Here is a 21,552-nt window from a genome sequence, read left to right on the forward strand (position 1 = left end):
CTTTTCAGACAACTTTGTGGTGGATTCCAGCTCCTGTGTCCGGGCGTGTCCAAGCTCCAAGATGGAGGTTGAAGAAAATGGCATTAAGATGTGCAAGCCCTGCACTGACATTTGTCCTAAAGGTAGGCAGTGGTTCAGTACAAATTTACTTGAAAGTAGTCTACACAGGGTGTTATTTTAGCAGGAATTGCCCTTCATGAGTGTGTTGTAGAATATGAATAGCCTTTGAATACCCACAAAAGTTTGAGCTATGTAGGTTGTGTGTCAAGTACATACAATAGAGTGAAAATTTATTAAGTTGTAATGGCAATATGACCAAACCAATTACTTTTTATTAGATACAAATGAAGGGGATTTCTCTGTTAGTTTTAGAGAAATCTGAAAGAATTCTTTATTGTGTTATTTTAATGACAGGTATTTCCTGGAGGTGTTTTAGCATTGTCCTTTTGTCATTCCAAAGGGGGCCATACAAAAAACCCTGACTTCAATGTCTGGGATGTGTCCCATTTGTCAATATAACATTAGGTTTCCATTTCGTTCATCTGTCTCTGCTTTTCCAGAATCTTCTACCCCCTTTCTCAGTGTCTCAAACACAGACCAGTGATGGTTCTGTTGAGAAGACTGAATTTTGTAGGTTACTTTGCTGTTCTAGACTCCAGCAAGGAGACTTTCTGCTCCCTGCTTTGAGCTCTGTGCAGCAAAACATCATAGGTTTTCCTACATGGCCCTCTGCCATTTTCAGTTCTAACGGAAGCCACATCTGGCTTAATTGTGGTAAATAATTTGTGTTCTTTCTGAATAGATAGTTTTATACATGAAAACGCAGGTTTGGAGTTCCTTAATTTCTCAAGAGGAAAACTATCACATGTTAGTAGAAGCTTCTGCTGGTAGCTGCGATTAGAGGAGCCCAGCTAGGAAGAGAGAATACATTATATGGTTGAAGTCATGAGGGATTTGTTCCTGGATGCATCCTGTGTCCCAGAAAATGCAGTAAATTACATAGGCTATACAGAGCAGTTTCCTCACTGGTTGCCAGTTTCTCCAGGTACCAGAACCTTGCTGATTGAGCTGATAAATAAAAAGTTATTTATACAAACTCTTAAAAGGCCTTATGGCATGGATTGTTAAATCCAAAAATCCACCAGAGAATGGGACCTCTGTGATACCTTGTGAAGGCTGATCTAGAACAGAGATTAGACAAAGCTAAAGAATAAAGTAGGGATTTATTAAGATGCCTCAATGGATCCACCTTGGGCAGCACAAGAGCCCAGCGAGGGCTACACGCAAGATGAACCAAAATGGATGACCGGTGATGAGATCTCACACTTCTATGAGTTCTGGTCTATTTGCATATTGAAGTTAATTGTCCAATTATAGCTTTAGTCCATCAAGTCCCATCCTTCTTGTTTTTCTCTCTTCAGTCCATGTTGTTTATGCTCTTGGGCCTGGAATTTGAATCATTGGTCCTTGGTCCCCAGCTAGAGAAGGAATTGTTTTGTCTCCCCACTCTGTGCAGAGAGCTCACCATCCCTTAATATGAAGCTCAGAATTACACACTAAAGCAGTACAGAATCTGAAAACTATAAAAGCTAAAACCTGAAGCAGCATTTCCCCCCAGCAATGTTAGGATCCTCAGTTTCTGTAGTGCCCAGTGCTCCAAGAAATGGCAAGGCTGGGCTGAGTGGGATTTTGTGTGTGGCTGATACTCACCTCTAGATCCCATGTGAAATACCTTAACCTGTCTGCCAGGGTGCTGTGGCAGGTACTGTAGCTCACTGGTTTAAATTGGGATGTGCTTCTTTGGGAATATGGGTCAAGGATGCTGTTTGAACCCCTCTCTGCTGAATGAGATGAGGACTCATGTCTGTAAGGCCAGCATGTTCTGATTCAGTAATTGTTTTCCCAGTTCTTTACACAAGCTCCTTGTTTTGGCAGCATGTGATGGCATTGGGACAGGGAGTTTGGTGTCAGCTCAGACGGTGGATTCCAGCAACATTGACAAGTTTGTAAACTGTACCAAGATCAATGGCAACCTTATCTTCCTTGTCACTGGGATTCATGGGTAAGTGACAAAATGTTAAGATGTTATGTCATGGTGCCAGCTGAAACCAATTGCATCCACCTCTTAATGATGACTGCAGGCTGCTTTTATGCAATAGCAGATCCAGGATAAATTAGCTTCCTGCCTTCCATTGTGAAGAAATGCATTGCCTTGATTCTTAAGATTCAACCTCTAGGAAAAGAAAGGATGGATGAATTGTTTGCACTAAAAAAGACAAAAGACAACTGTGATTCTCTGGTTACTTTGAGGTCCTCAATACTGGCTTACAATAAAGCCTGATTAGAGAACAGAAGGGAGAAAAGGAAGTTACCTTCCACGAGTTTGTTTAAATTTTGTATGGCAATAATATGCAGAACATGCAGAGAGGCAGCCTCTCTTAGAATAACTTGTCATGGTCTGGGTGGCTGTCAGTACACACACATGCACAAAAGCTGCCCTCTTCTCAATCAGTTTTGAAGAATCTATTGCAGTTTCAGTTTCAGAGGCATCCAGAATTCACTGGTGTATAAATCCAGTATTTTGGATTAAATTTTGCTTATTGTAATAGAACCAGAAAAACCCCAAAGTGTCACATGGCCCTGCTCTGATCAAATGACCCACTGAGAGGCTGGATGGAAACCTGTTAAATCTCACAGGACAGGAAAAAATGCAATACAAGCAGCTGGAGCCCATGAGCAATTTTGTGTGATTAATCCAGTGCATTACATGAAATTTAATTTTGAGCTTTAGAACTTCTTTTGCAGGAAAATTTATATTACCTCATTTAAAAATCTGTCTAAATTAAAAGAACGAAACCCAGCCTTGAATAAAATTGTACTTGTCTGAAAAATATCTAAATTTGGACTATAAACAGAAAGTTAAAATATTCTGTTCTGTTTTACAGAAGAGTAGGACATGTAATGTTGAAATTGTGTAGCACTTTTTGTCTCATTCTTGATGAAGAAAGCTCACTTCAGCAAGCCTAAAGGATGAGGGCACTGAGTTCTGCAACACTACATTTTTCTGCAGCATGGATTACATTAGTACAGGTTAAAAGAAGAGAAGCTTTGAGAATGAATGAAAAAATCTAGATGTCTGGAACAGCTTTTTTATTTAAAGTTTCAATGACATTTTGCAAACCAGCAATATGAAAGGGAAATGTAAAAAATTACACTGACTACACAAGTAGTTTGTTATATAAATGGACAGAGAAACAACAATTTCACTTATTCCTCTCCAACTTTATCTTCGCTTCTGTCACAAATTCATTTATTCACAGTGAACTTCAAATTTTACAGTATGAATTTTTAGTGTTTTAGATTGTAGGGACTTAAAATCTGGTTCTCTGGGGAACTTTGGTGGTGACAGAGAATAATTTTGGTGAAAGATGCAGAGGATGTTGTTGTTGTTGTTTCCATTGGAAATTGCGCTGTTGCAGTTGACCCTGTCCTATGTTTTGATCCTATGATTCTGTAGCCTATTTCTTTGCTGAGCACATAAATTTCAAGTCTTTGTGAATTTGTTATAATTTATGTAAATATATATATGTAATTATGAATGTTTTATACACATCTATTTAAAGTCATTAAGATATACACTATTCTACAGTTTTATATGTTGATAAAACAGAAGACATTTGGCTGTTTAAGGAGTTTAAGTGTAGATCTGCATTTTAATGCTATTTTATCTTCAGAATTTAGAGGTGAAATTCAGCTGCCTCATGTTTATTGCAGGCAAGGGTTTTCCTTTTTTGATGGTAATGCAATTTGAAAGCAAAGTGCTGTGTTTCTGTTATGTAGTCAAAACTTGTTATTTAGTTTTCTGAGAGCCCCACATTGTTAAAATGTGTTTCATGCTTCTGTGGCCTACTGGGCTTTTTTGTTAGCATTCTAGAACTCCTTTTTTTGCTGCTCAGGGTGGTTAGAGGTGACCCCAGCAGTGTGTCACCTCAGAGATTTGTGAGTCCTGTCCCCAAAGAGAGCCAGGTAGATCCACCTGCACGTTTCAGTTCCATGAATCACGTGTCCTGGAAAGCAAGAGGAGGAGACAAGGAAATGCGTGCTCCATGTTTATTGGGGATGTTTCTTTCTCTCAGAAAACATACAAAAATACCCAAACGTGCCATTGCAGAGGAATTTTGGTTTGGTTTAAGCTTCTGGTTGACTTTTTAAAAAGAGGAGGAAATTAACATATTTACTAAATGATGGCATTCTCAAAATCTAGGTCGGCTTCATCTTTTTATACTATGGCATATCTAAGTTTAAAATTTTACATTTTGGACATTATTTCATTTTTCATTGATAAACTTGCTTGGCAAGGATCCATACTTTTAGAGGATCCTTGTTTAGCACCTTCTGAAAAGTGTGCCCTTTAAATGCCTTGTGTCAGGAACTGCTGGCATGCTCTTAGCTTAATTTTGCTTATAGCTTGTCACTCCTTTTAGGAAGAGGTTTGTTAGTCCTGGTATACATTCCTGGAAAAAAAAACACTGGAAATTCATCTTTCCTTTAGGAAGGTCACCCATGGTTGTTTATAATTCCTTAATTTTCCATAGCATAAATATTTGCTAAAACACAAATGGGTTGAACCTTTATGTTCCTTCAAGATGACATGGGAGAAGCTAGACACAGATCTGCAGGAACTACAGGCTGAAGAAGTTTGGTGCATATCCTCATAGGAGCAAATTAATACTGTTTCCTGCATGGTATGGCTTTGAGAACCTGATCTTTTCTTATTTAGAGTGTCACATTGTGTGATTCTACTCTTTCAGAGACCCGTATCACACGATCGCTGCCATCAATCCAGAGAAATTAAATATCTTCCAAACAGTGAGAGAGATAACAGGTAACACACTTCTGATCTCCTGTAATCTGCTTTAATTAATGAATTCATTCTCACTTTGCAATTATAGTTGTCATGTGTTGGGTTTTCTGAAGAACACAAGGTACTTATTTTCATGAAGCTCACCACGCTGTCATTTTTATGAAAGTTTAATACAGAAAATTTCAGTATCTGTTGATTTTCAAAAGTGTGCTGTCCTTTGAACACCCATTATGGCAGATGCTAAATGGACAAAGGATCTTGGTTCCATGTTAGCAAAGTAGAACAAGTGTTGCAAGGGAGGGAAATGTGAGGAAAGTGGTGCTGAAATGCGGGCAACCATTTCCTTCACCTGAAAGCATTTGAAAGTTCTAGTCTCCTTTTACAGCTCCTTCCCTTGGTCTAACAGAGAATTCTGCTGCAAATTTAGCTTTTGTAATTTAAAGACAGATGTAGAATGTGGTGGTGTTGGCTTGTCCCATTTTTTGTGACTTTTCAATGGGGTCATAGAACTGGGCACTCAGTACTTTGTTGTTTTTCCATGTGGGGGACAGGGAGGGAAATACGACAGCTCTGACTTCTCTTTTGATTTCTGATTATATAGAGGTAGGAAAGTGCGAAAAATTATGTTCTATTTCATGCACAAAAAACCCTACCAATATACCTTTTTGCACCACAGCTTGATTGTAGCTGTGTGGAGCTCAGCATGCTTCACCTCTCAAAAGTTGTGAATTTCAGCAAACCTGTGGGATTAAAAATGAAAGTAAACTCTTAATCTCTTCCTAATTAATATCAAAGATAATCTGGCACCTGGGTGAATGTTATTTACTTTCCTAAACACACTAATTGACAGTCTCAGACATGCTGCTGAAGTGGAATTACCCCTGTTCTTAACTCTGTGTACTGCATTTCAGCCCAGTGCTGATGCAGAGTCATGGGGAGCTGCCCTCTCTGGAGGTCTGTGCAGCACAACACAGCTTGAACAGAGAGTGAACAGCCCTCACCTTGGAAATCAGGACAAGTTCTCCTTCTCTTTTTTGAAGGAGATGTGGTGAGCAGCATAAGAGTCTGCAGCTTTCCTTATTTATTTATTTTCCTCAAGCTGGCACTGTCTTTCCTTTCTAGGCTAAGCCTTCCTAACTCATGTGTGGCTGAAATAATTTGTGTTCACATTTGCCTCTTCCTCCTTCAGGGTATTTGAACATACAGTCATGGCCTGAGAATATGACAGACTTCAGGGTGTTTTCTAACTTGGTTACCATTGGTGGGAGAGCTCTCTATAGGTAAGGTACTTCTCTGTTGGCGGAATAATTTTTTATTAGTTTTCTGTGGTTCTTTGTTCAGTAGCAGAGAATGCACCATCCTTTGAGAAGGACATTGTAAATTGTTGTATTTTTTCCCTCTGTTACCAAGGTGTTCATTATCGGTATCTTTGCTAATCAGTTGTTTATAATGGGTAATACCTTCTCAACATAATTAGTTTAAAAACCAGTCTTGGTTCATGGCTGCAGCTATTATCTCATTGACTGGAACTTACATTTATGGTTTAAAATACCTTATGAAGAAACATAGTTTAAAAGGAATCAATAGTAGAACTCTAGCCTCATTATTAGGAGCTTATATAGTTGTGATTAGGCATGCAGGTTCATATGCCCAAACAAAATGGTTTTAAGAAGAGGTAAAAGGTGGAAGAACATTGAAACAGAGGTACCTTGCAGGTGAGGTGTTCATGAGCTCTGTAGTGCCATTTTTACCAGAGATGTGTCATGTTTCTTTGTGGAAACTGGGATGGAGAAATTGGTTTGAAGAGAAGAAATGCTGGGGGAAGCACAAGGAGGTACCTGAGTAATTTATACAGCAACTCCTGGATTCCCATTTGGAGATGGAGTAAATCAGACATGGGATTCTGCTGGCATCTTAAACAGCAACCTGAGCAGAATAAGAACAGCAGTGAAACCTTGAGGTTGAATTACAGCCCTGCATTCTGTTCCAAGGCAGCAATTTTTATTTGGAACAGCTGGAAAACAATTATCATCATTAAAATACAATAACTTCAAGGATGCCTAGAAACTGGATATTGTCTTCACTAATCTTCAGTCATAAAATATGTGCAGTCATTTTCATGTTGTGCAGACAATCATTTACTGTTCCTGTGATGAAGAAAGGTGATAACCACATCTTACAACCAAAGAAAAATGAAATGTAGAAAGGGGTCTGGGAAAAAAAAATCCATTAAAATAACAATTTTTTCCTGTATTACTTGAAATGGCATTAATTTGATGCCTGACAGATGTTTTAATACGTTTTCTTTAGCATATCATAGCATTATCATGGTATTAATGCTGTTGAAATAAAAACCTGAATTTTATTCAGTTTTCCTAACAGCCCATTATCTCAAAAAAAACCCAAAAAAACAACCTGTTAATGGATGAAATGAAACTGGTTGAGGAGTTGTGCTGGCTTACTTGGCCTAGTGCTATGAGCATCACAGCTTGTGGTATCTCACTCCTGACAGGACTCATAATTTCCTAGCCAATAGAACTGGATGTTGTCTCATAAAATATTTGTGTTACCACAAAATAAAAGTTTTCTCAACAATTCTCAGCTTTTCCAGAAAGATCACATTGACACTTATGACTAATTCCAATTGGCAATTCCCTACCAGATAAAATAAGCTGTGCCTTCTGAAGTTAATTCCTATTCTCTCTCACTTTTGTTCTCACCCCAGTGGCCTTTCCTTGCTCATCCTGAAGCAACAAGGCATCACTTCCCTGCAGTTCCAGTCCTTGAAGCAAATCAGTGCTGGCAACATCTACATCACAGACAACAGCAATTTGTGCTACTACCACACTGTCAACTGGACCAGCCTGTTCAGCACCCCCAGCCAGAAGACAGTGATCCACAGGAACAAAAGGGCAGAGAACTGCAGTAAGTACCTGCTGCTCACTCCTGTGCAGCTCCCTGGCATCAGGGGAGCTGTGGGCACTTACAGCATCCAGGGATTTGGCCCAGTCTGAGCAGGAAAATGAAATGTTTTAAGGTGTGAACAAAGGAAAGGGAGCAGAGAGAGAGAGCTGCTTCCTTAACATGATGAGAATGTTCCAGTTTCACAAATATGAATCCCAAAGGCTGTCAATGGAGCGTTCATGACTTTACAGCCCTTTCCCTATGGGATTAGCATCTTCTGCTTCCCCCACCCTATGTGGCCCTATCTTAATCCAGAATGGTGCTTTTGGGACTGGTTTAGGTCATCAGCTTCTCCCTTTTCATATTTGACCTATCTGATAAAAAATACTACTTCGGGAAAGCTTACATGCCAGTACCTGGGCTGAGATCATAGTACTGAAAAGCCAAAGAAAGCTCTGTAGCAGATAAAATAACTTGTTTATATAGAAATCAGGCAGCAAATTGCATCAATACAGGCATATTGTAGCAGCAAGGCAGTTCATTTTAAGCATCTGTTAGACTGTTTGCAGGAGAGGAGATTCGTTAAATTGCTGTATGTTTAAGTGATATTGCTGATTTTTGTGCTCTGACCAGCCAAAAATGTTTGTTATGGGTTTTTTCAAGCTGTGGTCCTATTTTTGACTTGCACTTTAGTCCTTTTTTTTGGTTGGTTTGAGAGGTTTTTTTGTTTGTTATTTTTTGAGGGATTTTATTTCTGTTTTTTTTCATCTCCCCTCCCTTTGAAGTGCTGGTCTGCTCTGTTTTGAGAGAGTGAGTGGCTGTGCTCATCACTACAGTGTAAGTGTACCTTCAGTGTTAGGTGAAATACAGCTGGAGCTTTGTCTCTGGTGCCCAGTTACTTTTCTAATTTCTCCTACCATGGGAGAGCCACAGGAAGTACAAAGTCTTGTTTGGTCATTCTCCACATGGTTTTGGTTGTGTGGCTTTTTCAATTATTATTTTATTAGGCTGTTTCTTTACATGCAAGTTAAAAAAGTAAAGGTTAAGAAAATGCTGCTTGCTGTCCCTGCTGGCAGTTTTTACTGTGGCTGTGCCTGAGGGTGTAGGGCTTTTTCTTCTGCCCCTACATAGAAAGCCAGCTATAAAAATAGAGTATTTATTGGAAAATAGAAGGATGGCAAATCTGCCCAGGGATGTGGCACTGCTTTTTGCTTTCCCCTGCAGTGTAACAGGATCATGTGGTGAGGAACCACCTAGTTCTGCACTTGTGCTCTCTAACAACTGCGTTTTGTATGGCATGAAGAAAGAATTAGCCCTTCTGAGATTTCCCATGTGGAATTTTTGTGCTGACAGAACAGAAGAAGGAAGAAGCTCAAGGTTTTGTTGACCATGAAAGAGTCAACAAGGTTATATTCCCAGATCTGGGTAGGTCCCATCTTGCCAGGCGATACATGAACTTGTGAACCTTCTGGAGAGCACAGGTTTCCTCTCTACCAGATAAAAAACTGCTTACTATGGGAGAAGAATCATGCTCTGATGTTTTCTTGCATCAGATTGGCTCTAGCTGTCTGATTATCATGCAGTATTTAATGAAAGATCAACTTTCCTTCATTCCCAGACATTTAATATAAAAAAAAACTAAGCAGTAATAAGGTGGAGCACAGGCCTCATGTTTCATACAGTAATTCCTCTTTGCTTCAAGGTTTCTGTAACTTCCCTCCTCTGTAACATGTTAGGAGACAATGGGAAATCAGGTGCATTTTGTAAGGTGTTTTTACCCTTCATGGAGCAGTGTCCCAGCTGTTTCACTGTTTTTGAGAGCTTTTGGGACACAACAATTGAGCACAGTAATTTGGAACATAATCTTGCATTAGTTGTCAGGGCTCCTTTGTCAAATACCTCTCTGCCCTTTCCTGGGATCACTCAGTTTGAATCCCTTTGAAGCTGCCACAGCTACTGAAAGATGGACTTCCAGAGCAAATGGAAACTGGGATGTGCTGTCACATCATCCTCTCACATGGAATGGCTTGTCACTACATTTGCACACAAAGAGAAAATGTAAACTTTGTTTCACCTCTAGCTTGGTGAGGATTTGTTATAATAGACACCATTTTCCAGGAAGAAAAATACTCCTAAAGACATTTTTTGAGATTTAACACTGTGGGAATCTTAAAGAGGAAAGCATAACTCATTTGTTCCCTTTTTAAGCAGTCACAAAGTAAGCTCCAGTACCAAGGGGCTGGTTTTAAAAATGGACTCTGACCTGTGTTCATTAAATGGACAGTGCATAATGAACACAGGCCTGGGGTCAAGTGGCTCCAACTGGGAGGCAGTGCAGTCCTAACAGGAGCAGTGGCTTCTTCTCTCCAGTGGAGAGGAGGCAATGCAATCCCAACAGAAGCAGTGGTTTCCTCTCTTTGCACATCAGTGTGAGTGAATTGATTCATGTTTTGTGGCCTTTTGAGAGCCAGCATTAGCTGAGAAGAGCTTTGCTGCTGCTTCAGCTCTGCCTGTCAGCCAGCACCTCTCTGGGGTTTAATGGGTTCTGCTGCAGGTTGGGTGTCTCCCTAAACTCTGCAGGATCACTTGGGTAAGGCAGCACTGGTCCATGGAGCCAGCAGTAAATTTACAGATGACACTAAGCTGGGAGTGTGTGCCCATCTGCTGAAAAGTAGGAGAGCTCTGCAGAGAGATGTGAAATGGTTGGATAGATGTGCAGAGACCAGTAAAATGAAGTTTAACAATCCAAGTGCCAAGTCCTGCATTTTGGCCACAATAACCCCTGCAGTGCTCTAGGCTGGGGATGGTGAGGCTGGACAGTGCCCATGCAGAAGGGGACCTGGGGGCACTGGTGACAGCAGCTGAACATGAGCCAGCAGAGTGCCCTGGTGGCCAAGAAGGCCAATGGCTCCTGGCCTGGAGCAGGAATGGTGTGGCCAGCAGGAGCAGGGAGGTCATTCTGCCCCTGTCCTTGGCCCTGGTGAGGGCACACCTGGAGTGCTGTGTCCAGCTCTGGGCCCTCAGTTTGGGAAGGACATTGAGACACTTGAGCACATCCAGAGGAGGCAACGAGGCTGGAGAGGGGCTGGGAACACAAACCCTGTGAGGAATGACTGAGGGAGCTGGGGGTGCTCAGCCTGGAGAAAAGGAGACTGAGGGGTGCCCTTATCACTCTCTACAGCTCCTGAAAGGTGCCTGTGTTCAGGTGGGGTTGGGCTCTTTCACCAGGCAGCAATGACAGAATGAGAGGACACAGTCTCAAACTGCACCAAGGGAAATAGAGGTTGGATAGCAGGAAAAAGTTTTTTACAGAAAGGGTGATAAAATTCTGGAATGGTCTGCCCAGGGAGGTGGTGGAGTCACCATCCTTGGGTGTCTTTAAGAAAACCTGGATTGTGGCACTCAGTGCCATGGTTTACTTGAGGTGTTGGGGCTGGGTTGGACTCGGTCTTGGAGATCTCTTCCAACCCAGTCATTCTGTGGATCTGTCATTTCCAGGATAGGACAACAGGCTGGGGTTTAGGAGAGTTTTCCCTGCACCTTCCACTGCCTGATGGTGTGGGAGCTGAGGGCAAGCCTCAAGGGTTTCCATGTCTGCCTTTCCCTTAATTTACCTGTTCTGGGCACTGATCCTGCAGATGTTTGGGCACATGCCCACACCTCTTGAGTGCCAGTGAGCCTCACCAGAATGGGGAAGGAGATGTGTAAGTTAATATTTGGAGGATCAGAATCCATGCTGTGTGGCAGAAATACTGTTTGCTTGCATGGTAACCAGCAGGGTATGACTTGTTAATAAAAATAAATATCCACCAAAGTTTTTGGTTTTTTCACATGGTTTTCATTCAAGAAACCAGTCTAAAAAATGTTAGTTATTTCAGCCACTCACAGGTATTTATTTGTTGTGTATTTTGAGCCACTATTAACTTGAACTTTTTTTCCTTTCTGCCCAGTTATAGTTAATGGCTTAAAGCAAATTACAGAAACTTTTTTCTATCAATATGTAACTTTTCAGAAAACTCATGTAGGACCTCCCAAGATCTTCTAGCCACCGTATTTGTGACTTTTATGACCAATCACAATGTGATGCTATCTTTTCCATGGCATTTAATACTGTGTGTTCAGCTGACTCTGCATCAGTGAGGAAATACCCAGAAGTTGCAGGGGGAGTAAAATTTTTGTGGAAAAGTTTGGTCTGTGTTAGTGCTTCATGTTTGAGATAATACTGGCATGATAGAGTTTGGGAAAACTCTGATTGAGATATATATATAAAAATATATATATATTACTATATATATTTTTATATATATAACTATGTATTTATTTATATATATATATTCATATAAGAATTTTTTTCTCAATGAAGAAGACAAAAACAACAGACTGTGGCCAGTGGAAAATGCTGTGTTTTCCAGCATGCAAAATATACTTTATGTTCCTCATACCCTCAATTGTTTCATCTTACTCTTTACACCAATTCTTAACAATCTTAAAATAGTCCCCAAATCTTTTACTGCCTCCAAGATCAGGGTTATTAAATAAGTTAAAATCCTAGGCAGACTTCTGGTTTTTGTAGAATTCTGAAAATACAGGAGCAAAATATATGTATGTTTTTTGTAATTAAAAAAAAATGAAATCCATAATCCCTTGGGATATTCTAGTGCTTTGTGTTGTCTTTCTGAGATGGTGCCATGCAGGGCCAGAAAGGGGGTGTACATGAAAGGGATGTGACCTCTCCCTTTTCCACTTCCCTATGCCCTTTCAGGGATAGAAATGTCAGTGTCCAAGCTTGTGTGCACAGGGAATGGAGCAAATAAAAAAGGAAGGGGTAGGTAGATTTTTCCTTTGCTCCATGCTAAAGTGAAAAGTCTGTCTCTTTTTTTCTGGCATATTTTTTGGCTTTTTTTAAATGGAACAGTCAGAGGTGAGTCATGTGAAATATGAGTGCACACAAAATAAATGCAGAAAAAAATGTTCTTTTATCCAAAGTTGCTTGAACAATTCTCTCAGCTTTAGTGACACCTGCAGTGTAAGGTGAAACCCTTCTAGGCAAAGGTTGTTAGAGATGTGATTATTATGAATTACATCAATCTAGCCACCAATTAACAACTTGAATAAATGATTACATTCATTATCAGGCATCATGTAAAGCTAATTGAAGTCTGCAGGAGTTTTCCTATTCAGTTTATGGAGCTTTGGATCAGGCCCAGAAGCATATAGCCAAATAAAAATAATTTTTCTTTTTTTAGTAGGTAATTTTCTTGTGTTCTATTTAGGTTGAGGAAAAACATTGAACCTTTCTGCACCTAACCTATGTGGCCCCATTAATAAAGAATGAGCCCTTCTTCTAAAACCCCTGACAAAATCCAGTTTCTGTCAAGAACATTATTGTTATTTCCTTCCACATAAGGCCATGTGATGTGCTGGAGCTGCAGAATATGCTCAACCCATGGAATTGCCAAATAATGTGTCAAAAATTGACATGTTTCTTTAGCCATCCCCACAATTAAAGAAGAGAAAGGCGAGAGAAATGAGTTTTTATAAGTTGTCAAAACAACCACTCCCTCCTTGCCAAGGTTCTTTTATGAAAACATTTCAGGAGGAAATCATAATTTTTTTGTTTCTGTTGCTTTTTTCATAAGACTACAGGCACTGTATTGGTTATGTTTCAATGGGGTAATAATGATTTTCTTTATTGAAATGCTGTCTTTTTATTTGTACACAGTTACTCACTGTATTTTCTGAGCTATCTTGTAATAACATCCCTTGTTACTTGGACAAATATTTTAGTGAAATACTCTGTGCAAATAAATTCTGATCTCAGAGTAGTTTGAAGGGTGAGAAGAATGAAAAGAAAGGAAATCACTAGTAGTAAATCACAATTTCAAGTTACAAAGAAGGTGAGAAGGCAAACAGGGAACTGCCTTTCTGTGATGAGTGTGGAAAAAGAAAATCAGAAGAGCTAGCAATATTCTTAAAATTAAAAATGAGAAATAAAGGGATCTCCAAACCAGGTGAAGTTTTTCTTTGTTGTGTCACAAAGATTTAAAATGAGTCTTTGATTAGAAAACAAAAACTATATGAAAAGTTTGTTTAATTGTAATTAGGATAGTTTCTGGCTTTGTGGGTTTTCTTTTTCTTTTTATTGGCAGGTTCAGGCAGTGGCAGCATAGTGGAACTACTGACGTCTGATAGTTATTATAAAAATGTTACTATGCTTAAAAGGAAGTCAGGTGAGGACAGTGATGAGAAGCTGAATTTTGTGTCCTGCTCCTCCTGGCTGTGCTGGTCTGGCTCATTTGACTGCAGCAGCAGAGCTCAGGGAAGGAGGACAAAGCATCTCTCTGAAATGGCCTCCTGAGTCCCTCTTGCTGTGCTGGAATCTGTGATAATTAATACACTTTAAAGCACACTGAGCACCTGGAATGACTCCTAAATTAAATAACTTTGTGTTTGGCTGTTCCTGATTTGAGCTTTGAGGCAGAAGAAAAACAAAGATACTTCTGAATACCTTTTGGATGTTGGCATTAAAAATTACACGTGATATAGAAAGGAAAAAAACTGAATCCAGCCTTGATAAAACATGTTCAGGCTTCTCATGCCTGAGGTTAGTTATGGTGTATTGAGTAAGGAAGTATTGGAGAGGGTGGTAGAACTCAAGCAGCACACATCCTTTTCATTTATTATTCCTCTTAAGTTGTTTCCGATGGTGTAAGAAGCAAACAAGTGTCTGTATTGTTGCCATCTCTGATATTTCAGGTCCTTGCTGGGTTTAATTTACTCAGTCCAGTGTGTAATCCATTTGTGTAAAACATTGCATAGTGCAAAAATAAATTCAAATTCATTCTGTCCTTTCACATGCCAAGGTTAGGTTGAAAGTGCGCCCAGATCCTTCAGGTACTGGAGAGATAATGTGTTCCTTTTGCTCTTTGTTCATTTTCTCCATCTTCTCATCATCTAGATATTCACATAAGGAATTATTTATATAAAGTAGAAATACAGAGTTACACTATTTGAAACTAACCTTTAGTTCATTGTGTTTTTTGTGTGGGCTTGAGGGTTTTAGTATAAAGGCTCTTTGGCCCTTCAGGTGCTTTTGCAGTAAAGAATTTTAAAATCACAATTAATGGTGTCTTTTCTTCGGTTATTTCCCCACTGTCCATAAGTTTTATTTCAGTGAGTCCTCAATTCATAAGGAGCATTTTATATTTTAGTTCAGTAGAACTTCAGTGGATGCAGACAGTTGATTTTTTGAATCCTTTACAATTTTGGCATTTACCGTGTCATGTGTCAGGGAATTTTACAGGTTGATCTTTACTTTCCATGAAGAAAAATCTCAGATTTTAACCCTATTGGATTCCTGTCTCTTTGAATGCCCATGAGGGACTGGGAAGAAGCAGTGAACAATTGTTTCATGCTTACTCACCTCCTCCTTGCCACTCAGGATTTTAGAAGCTTTAATCATGTCCTTTCTCCCCCACCTCTCTGGTTATTCCTGGTTTAGAAGCCCTTCTCTGGATTTGATCATCCTTGCAGCACTCTTAAATCTTTTTCCTGCTCAGTTTTTTTCTGAAAGGAGCAGACCAGGAGAGTGTACAATATCCAGCTGAGTGCTCTGTGTATTTGTGTTGTGGCACAATGGTGATTTGCTTTTTTTCTGTCCTGTGATTTGTGGAAAAAAAACTTTATATAAAAAACTTGTAAAAGCTGTGAGGTAGGTGTGTATTTTTATTTAGTGCTGGCTGCATGCAGGATCGTTCTTTAAAGAGCATGTACGCTCTCTAGGAGTCTAGTTTCTTTTTTTGTCTCTTAATTTGTTGTATATGTGTAAAGTTTTGCAATAGCTTTATATTTATTTATATTATATAATTTATATTATTTTACATAAAAATACACTATATTTATTAAATATAAATTATTTATATATAAATATATATAATTAGATATACATACATCACTATAAATAAATATTATTGTATAAATATATATAATAAGTATATATACTCTATATTTATATATTATTTTTATAAAACTACAATATGAATTTATATTTAATTATTTTTTTTTTTACTAATTTTGCATTACAATTTGTTCTTATCAGTTCTTGTACAAAGAGAGCTCTTTGGTTGTCTGTTTCCTGTAGTTTCAGTTTTGGTTTCCTTCTTGTTTCAGTTTTGGGTTGCTTCTTGTTTCAAGGTCTAAGGGTCTCTTCTTACCTTCTAGTTTGGAAGTTTACAGTATTTTTATTTTGTTTGAGGTAGTTTTGTAAGTTACGGGTTTTTCATGATTAATTAATATAAATTAATCTATATAATTAGATATACATACATTACTATAAATAAATATTATTGTATAAATATATATAATAAATATATATACTCTATATATTATTTTTATGGAACTACAATATGAATTTATGTTTAATTTTTTTTTTTTTTACTAATTTTGCGTTACAATTTGTTCTTATCAGTTCTTGTACCGAGAGAGCTCTTTGGTTGTCTGTTTCTTGTAGTTTCAGTTTTGGTTTCCTTCTTGTAGTTTCAGTTTTGGTTTCCTTCTTGTTGTTTCAGTTTTGGTTTCCTTCTTGTAGTTTCAGTTTTGGTTTCCTTCTTGTTGTTTCAGTTTTGGTTTCGTTCTTGTTGTTTCAGTTTTGGGTTGCTTCTTGTTTCAAGGTCTAAGGGTCTCTTCTTACCTTCTAGTTTGGAAGTTTACATTATTTATATTTTGTTTGAGGTAGTTCTGTAAGTTACAGCTTCTTGTTTCAAGGTCTAAGGGTCTCATCTTCTAGTTTGGACGTTTATGTTACTTTTATTTTGTTTGAGGTAGTTCTGTAAGTTACGGGTTTTTCACAAGCGCAGTAAATTAATTAGACTAAGCAAGTTAATTCCAAACTGCACACTTCACCCAAATCTGCAGTGGATTTGTAACTGAAGTGAATTCTGAGCTTGGTGTCTCACCCGTTCCTGGGAAATGTGGACACCCAGGTTCCGTTTCCGAGCGCTCGGTGCTGCCGGGATGTTTTCTCCTGGGTTTGGGGGGCTGTGGGCATTCCTGACAGCAGCCCTGTCTCTGCAGCTGCTGATGGCATGGTGTGCAACGAGCTGTGCTCCAGTGACGGCTGCTGGGGGCCGGGGCCAGACCAGTGCCTGTCCTGCAAGCGCTTCATCCGGGGCAGGACCTGCATCGACTCCTGCAACCTCTACGACGGGTAAGACGCTCCCCTTGGCTTCTCCCCAAAGCTGCCAATTAGCATTGTTGAGGACTTCACTGAGCAAGTCATTTGGGGTTTGCATTAATCAGTATCTGGCTCCACTGCCAGTATTACTGATTTGGGGTGAAAAGTGTCGTGGGGTAAGATTTAAGGGTTTTTGGATCTGAACCTGTGTGGAACACTTTCTCTGGTATGCCACTGACTAAAGTTTTCATGCAGCATCATCACCTTGCACCTTTTGCATTGCTGATAACATGAATAGTTTGATTTAGGTGAAAAGTTACCAAAAAACCCTCATTTTTCCCTACTTGATACCCTTATTCAGAACTATACAATTATATTCTTTCAGATGAGTTGGATTGAGGCATCTGATAAAGAAATTCTCTGAATAAGGACCCCAAAGTAGCAAAACTCACTCTTTTTCATAATGCACTGTGTAATGGCACACACAAATATAAATCTAAAAACCCAACAGGACTTTGCCCATTTTCCTTTTGCTGCTTATGCTGGGGGAATACCTCCACAGCACAAGGTGGTTGAATCTGCCTTATGACAGAAAAATAAAGCTGAACTAAGCCAAATGAACTCCCAGAAATGCATGAAAATATTCTGAACTCTTCCATCTGGAGAAGGTTGGCAAAGAATACTTTGTTAGAGCACAGTTTTATTTACTTAAAAGGTCCTCTTCTCTCCACCTCCTTCATTTGCCAATAAGGAGAGTTGCAGACCCCAGTTGTGGTGTCAGTGCATTGGAATAAGTTGATCCCCCTTGGTGACTTTTGCTGCCATGGAGCCTGTCACAGTAAGAGCATGAGCAGACTCAATCAGTATGTTCTGTTCTCTATTCATCAGTGAATGGCATTGACACTTTCCACAGGCTCAGTTCTGTCCTAAATATGTGAAAATGTTTATAACCTGGGCTGGGGGAGAACTTTGTTTGTGGGACAGCTCTGCATGTTGATGTTGTAGAGCAGCAACAGTTAGTCAGAATGGGGGTCAAGTTGTGTTTGACATCTCTTTTAGTCCTTGGCAGGAAAAATCCACTCCCAGAGCCAGGGAAGGGTGGGATCAAGTGAGGTTTTCCTCAGCTCCATCCTGATGTCCTCAGCAGATCCCAATGGCTGTAGAGAAATGGAGGGTGAGCAGTGATCACCTGAGCTCAGAACCTTTACCTGGATGCTTCTGGAGCCTCTTAAAATGAGTGTGCAGCACATCTGTAACTAGTTAATGCAAATGTTGTAATTGGTTAATGCAGCAAGATGGGATCCCCCTGCAAAGCTTGGCCTGGTCTACTCTGAGCCTACTACAAAGATTCACTCTGTCTTTAGTGGGGGAGAAGCAACTTACTCAGATGTGAATTCATTTTGGCGTAGAAGAAGGTGGGATGGATTGTGTTGGGAGAGTGCTGGAGGTTTGTGGTGAGAGGTAACTGGCAACTGAAATATTTGAAGGAAAATATTCAACTGCCATCACTACCTTTTTTCCCCCTCTTAAAAGCGGTTAATAAAAAAAGTCGCTTGAGTGGTGGTTTCTTGTGGATCCATTAAATAAATCAGTAAAAGGATTTGTTTTGACATTTTATAGATTGAGAGCTCAGTCTAGAATTATTACTGAAAACATTATGAGCCTTTTGGAGAACTGTCTTTAAAACATGTGCTCAGAGACCTACCTGAAACAAGGGCAGCTGTCATCAGTGCTCACATGTGGCAAGTGGCTTCCTGAATCTGAGCCACAGTCCTGCAGGTGAAAATCAAGAAGCCAGCAGTTTTGTCCTGTTAATGAAGTCTGTATTTCTGAATGAGATGAAGGCCCTCACTATAGTTTTATAGTGGTGAGGAAGGTGTCTCTGCTTCACGTGGCTGTGACACCTGCTGGCCTCAGTGCCCCTGAGATCAATTCCATCCGGTGAAGACCCAGCCAGGTGAGCTCCATTTTGGCCTGGAGTCAGATTTCTCCTAACCTGCCTGCAAAATATTTCCTCAGGGAATTCCGAGAGTTTGCAAATGGCTCTGTGTGTGTGGAGTGTGATCCGCAGTGTGAGAAGATGGAGGAAAACATGATCACCTGCTACGGGCCGGTAAGGACACAGCCTGTCGTGTTTGTAGGGTTTGGTCTGCTTGGTTTGTTATGGCTCAGGGTAACCTGCAAAAATATAGTGCAGGATAAAAAAAATTAATGAAACAAAAGCAGAAAACACACATTTTCTGCATGTAAGGAAGGAATTCTGCTCGTGCTAAATTGGTCATTGGATCTGCCTCCTTAAGAAAGTGATCTTAAGTTTTCTTTCCTGAGTTGTCTCAATGCTTTAGTGGTACAGATACATGCAATTTTTACAGACTGACAGCATGCAGTTGGGGTTTGAGTGCCCTCTTTCATCCCTATTTTCAGAAAAAAAAGTGGGGGAATTTGTCTCAGTCCCTCAGTTTAAACAGTATGCTGGGAGGTTTTTTGTACTTAAATAGCCTTTAAGTTCTTTTGATAGATAACATTTTTAATGCATCCTAAATGATGGTTAATTCTTTCTCACCTTTATAATGGCCAGTAACTTTTCTTTCAAAGGTTATTGCTCGTTTGGGAGATAGAAATTGTCTCTTTCTTCTAGTTTCCTGTGTATTGCCAAGATTAAAAGTCCCAAGTATACTGGAAATGAGGAGTTGTATTTTAGGCTTTTCATAATTGAGAAAATATAGCCTGTAATTTATTTCTTTATTTCTGTGACTTACTGAATGGAAAAAAGAAAGGTATCATAATTTTTCTTACAAAACTGTGTTTTTCTGCAATACAGCCATAAGGCAAGAAGCTAATGTTTCAAGTGTTCAGCCCATTAGGGAAATTTGGATTTGTTGCAGGGCTTATGGACGTAAAATCCTAGGCCAATGCTCAACCTGATATAGTTATACACTGGCTTATCATCACAGCTTTAAAATTTTACATTGTCCAGGAGTCTTGGTTTGTTGGTCTTAACAATTTGGTCTTCATGTGTATTGAGAAGGAGACCTTGTAATTGTTTGTCTTGTAGAATGAAGGACCTTGTAGTCCTTCATTCTTGCTGTGACCAGATGCCATGTGCAGAACGCTTGTGGAAAATAGTTTTGAAGTGCAGAGGCAGGAGATCCCACTGAAGGGTTTACAAAGCTGCTTCAGTACTCAATAGTGTAGCAGAAAGTTTCTCAGCATTAAAGTGGGCGCTGACTCCACTGTATTAAGCACACCAATAATATTAAAAAGCCTATCTAGAAGCTGGTATTTAGTCTTGCACTCTACAGAAGAAGCTAATGGCCAAAAGCAGCAGGAATTATCTGAGAGGCTGGAGCCATGCAGGTAATTCACTGATCCTTGGGAAGAGAAGCTGCTGCAGGTGCTGCTGAGTGTGTGCCAGTGCAACCCTAGTGCAGCAGGAAAGGACAGAGTAACTTCAACGCACTGCATTTCTTTCTTCCACATTCTCCAGGGACCTGACCACTGCACAAAGTGTTTCCATTTTAAGGATGGTCCAAACTGTGTGGAAAAATGCCCTGATGGCTTGCAGGGGGCCAACAGCTTCATTTTCAAGTACGCCGATGAGGATCGGGAGTGCCATCCCTGTCATCCCAACTGCACCCAAGGGTGAGTGCAAGCTCTGCAGGGAGCCCTCCAATCCATGCACTGCTCCTAGCACAGGGGGCTTTGTAGCTCGTTTGGCTTAGTAAAGCACTTGTCCCACTCCTGAAAAGAGAGTGTGCAGTAGGAATTTAACCTTTGATTTTCAGGTCTCTCATGATGTTCAGGTTTTGAAGACCACAGAGAAGAACTTTCCACAGCAATGCTCTCAGTTTTCCTTCTGTGCTGGTTTGTAGCAAATACTGCCCTTTCACTTAATTTTAGACCTGTAAAATGACTTGTTTTTAGTATTTGCTCCTTGACAGAATCTCTATTACTTGGTATTGGTGAGCTAAGCCAGCAGCACCACTATGAGACAAAAGTGTTACTGCTCTCCTTTCCTTACAGGGACTGATGCACAGAGCTTGAAACTAGACTTTGTACAGGAGCCTGAGACTGAGCATCAATTTCTGAAGTCCTGTTAAATTGTCCAGAATAATTTATTACACTTGGAATTTGTTACACTTGGAATAATACAGCCCATGGATCTGAGCCAGAATTAAGAACCTGTACAACATAACAGCAATAGTCACATGCACACCTATAGTTTTGCACAGGCCATGTAAGTTATTACTGCCTTTTCCATGGGGCAATTCAGAGTGTCCAGCATACAAGGAGAGGAAGAGGCAGCAATGGGAAAAAGAGAAAACATCAGCCAGTGAAATAATCTTCAACAAGAGGCTCTTATTGTTTAGCAGCTAAAATTAAACCAGTAAATTATTCAATGTAATCTTGATGTCAACAGCTGTTGCCATTCAAAATGAGACCTTTTGCTGGTTTTGCAAATCTAATTACAATAGAGCCATTAGGGAAATGAGAGGGAGATCACAGAGACACAGCCAGGATCTGTTACAGATTTGTCTCACCCCGCCCCATACCCTTTAAATCAGTTATGCAATAAGGAAAACACTGCTACTGTGGACGAAGAGGGTAAGAA

General features: G+C 39.8%; 1 protein-coding gene across 5 annotated transcripts in view; it reads left to right on the top strand.

Moving 5' to 3' along the window:
• ERBB4 (erb-b2 receptor tyrosine kinase 4) overlaps positions 1-21,552 on the top strand; it is a 578,878-nt gene that overhangs the window by 416,141 nt on the left and 141,185 nt on the right. For all 5 annotated transcript variants that reach the window (XM_064433627.1, XM_064433628.1, XM_064433629.1 and 2 more), the window contains exons 8-15: positions 9-122; positions 1,936-2,062; positions 4,812-4,885; positions 6,054-6,144; positions 7,590-7,789; positions 16,841-16,973; positions 18,960-19,053; positions 20,428-20,582. In XM_064433627.1, the coding sequence (XP_064289697.1) occupies positions 9-122; positions 1,936-2,062; positions 4,812-4,885; positions 6,054-6,144; positions 7,590-7,789; positions 16,841-16,973; positions 18,960-19,053; positions 20,428-20,582 (988 nt within the window). The remainder of the gene's footprint in view (positions 1-8; positions 123-1,935; positions 2,063-4,811; positions 4,886-6,053; positions 6,145-7,589; positions 7,790-16,840; positions 16,974-18,959; positions 19,054-20,427; positions 20,583-21,552) is intronic.

Source organism: Passer domesticus, chromosome 10 (assembly GCF_036417665.1).
Source record: "Passer domesticus isolate bPasDom1 chromosome 10, bPasDom1.hap1, whole genome shotgun sequence".
Taxonomy (NCBI): domain Eukaryota; kingdom Metazoa; phylum Chordata; class Aves; order Passeriformes; family Passeridae; genus Passer; species Passer domesticus.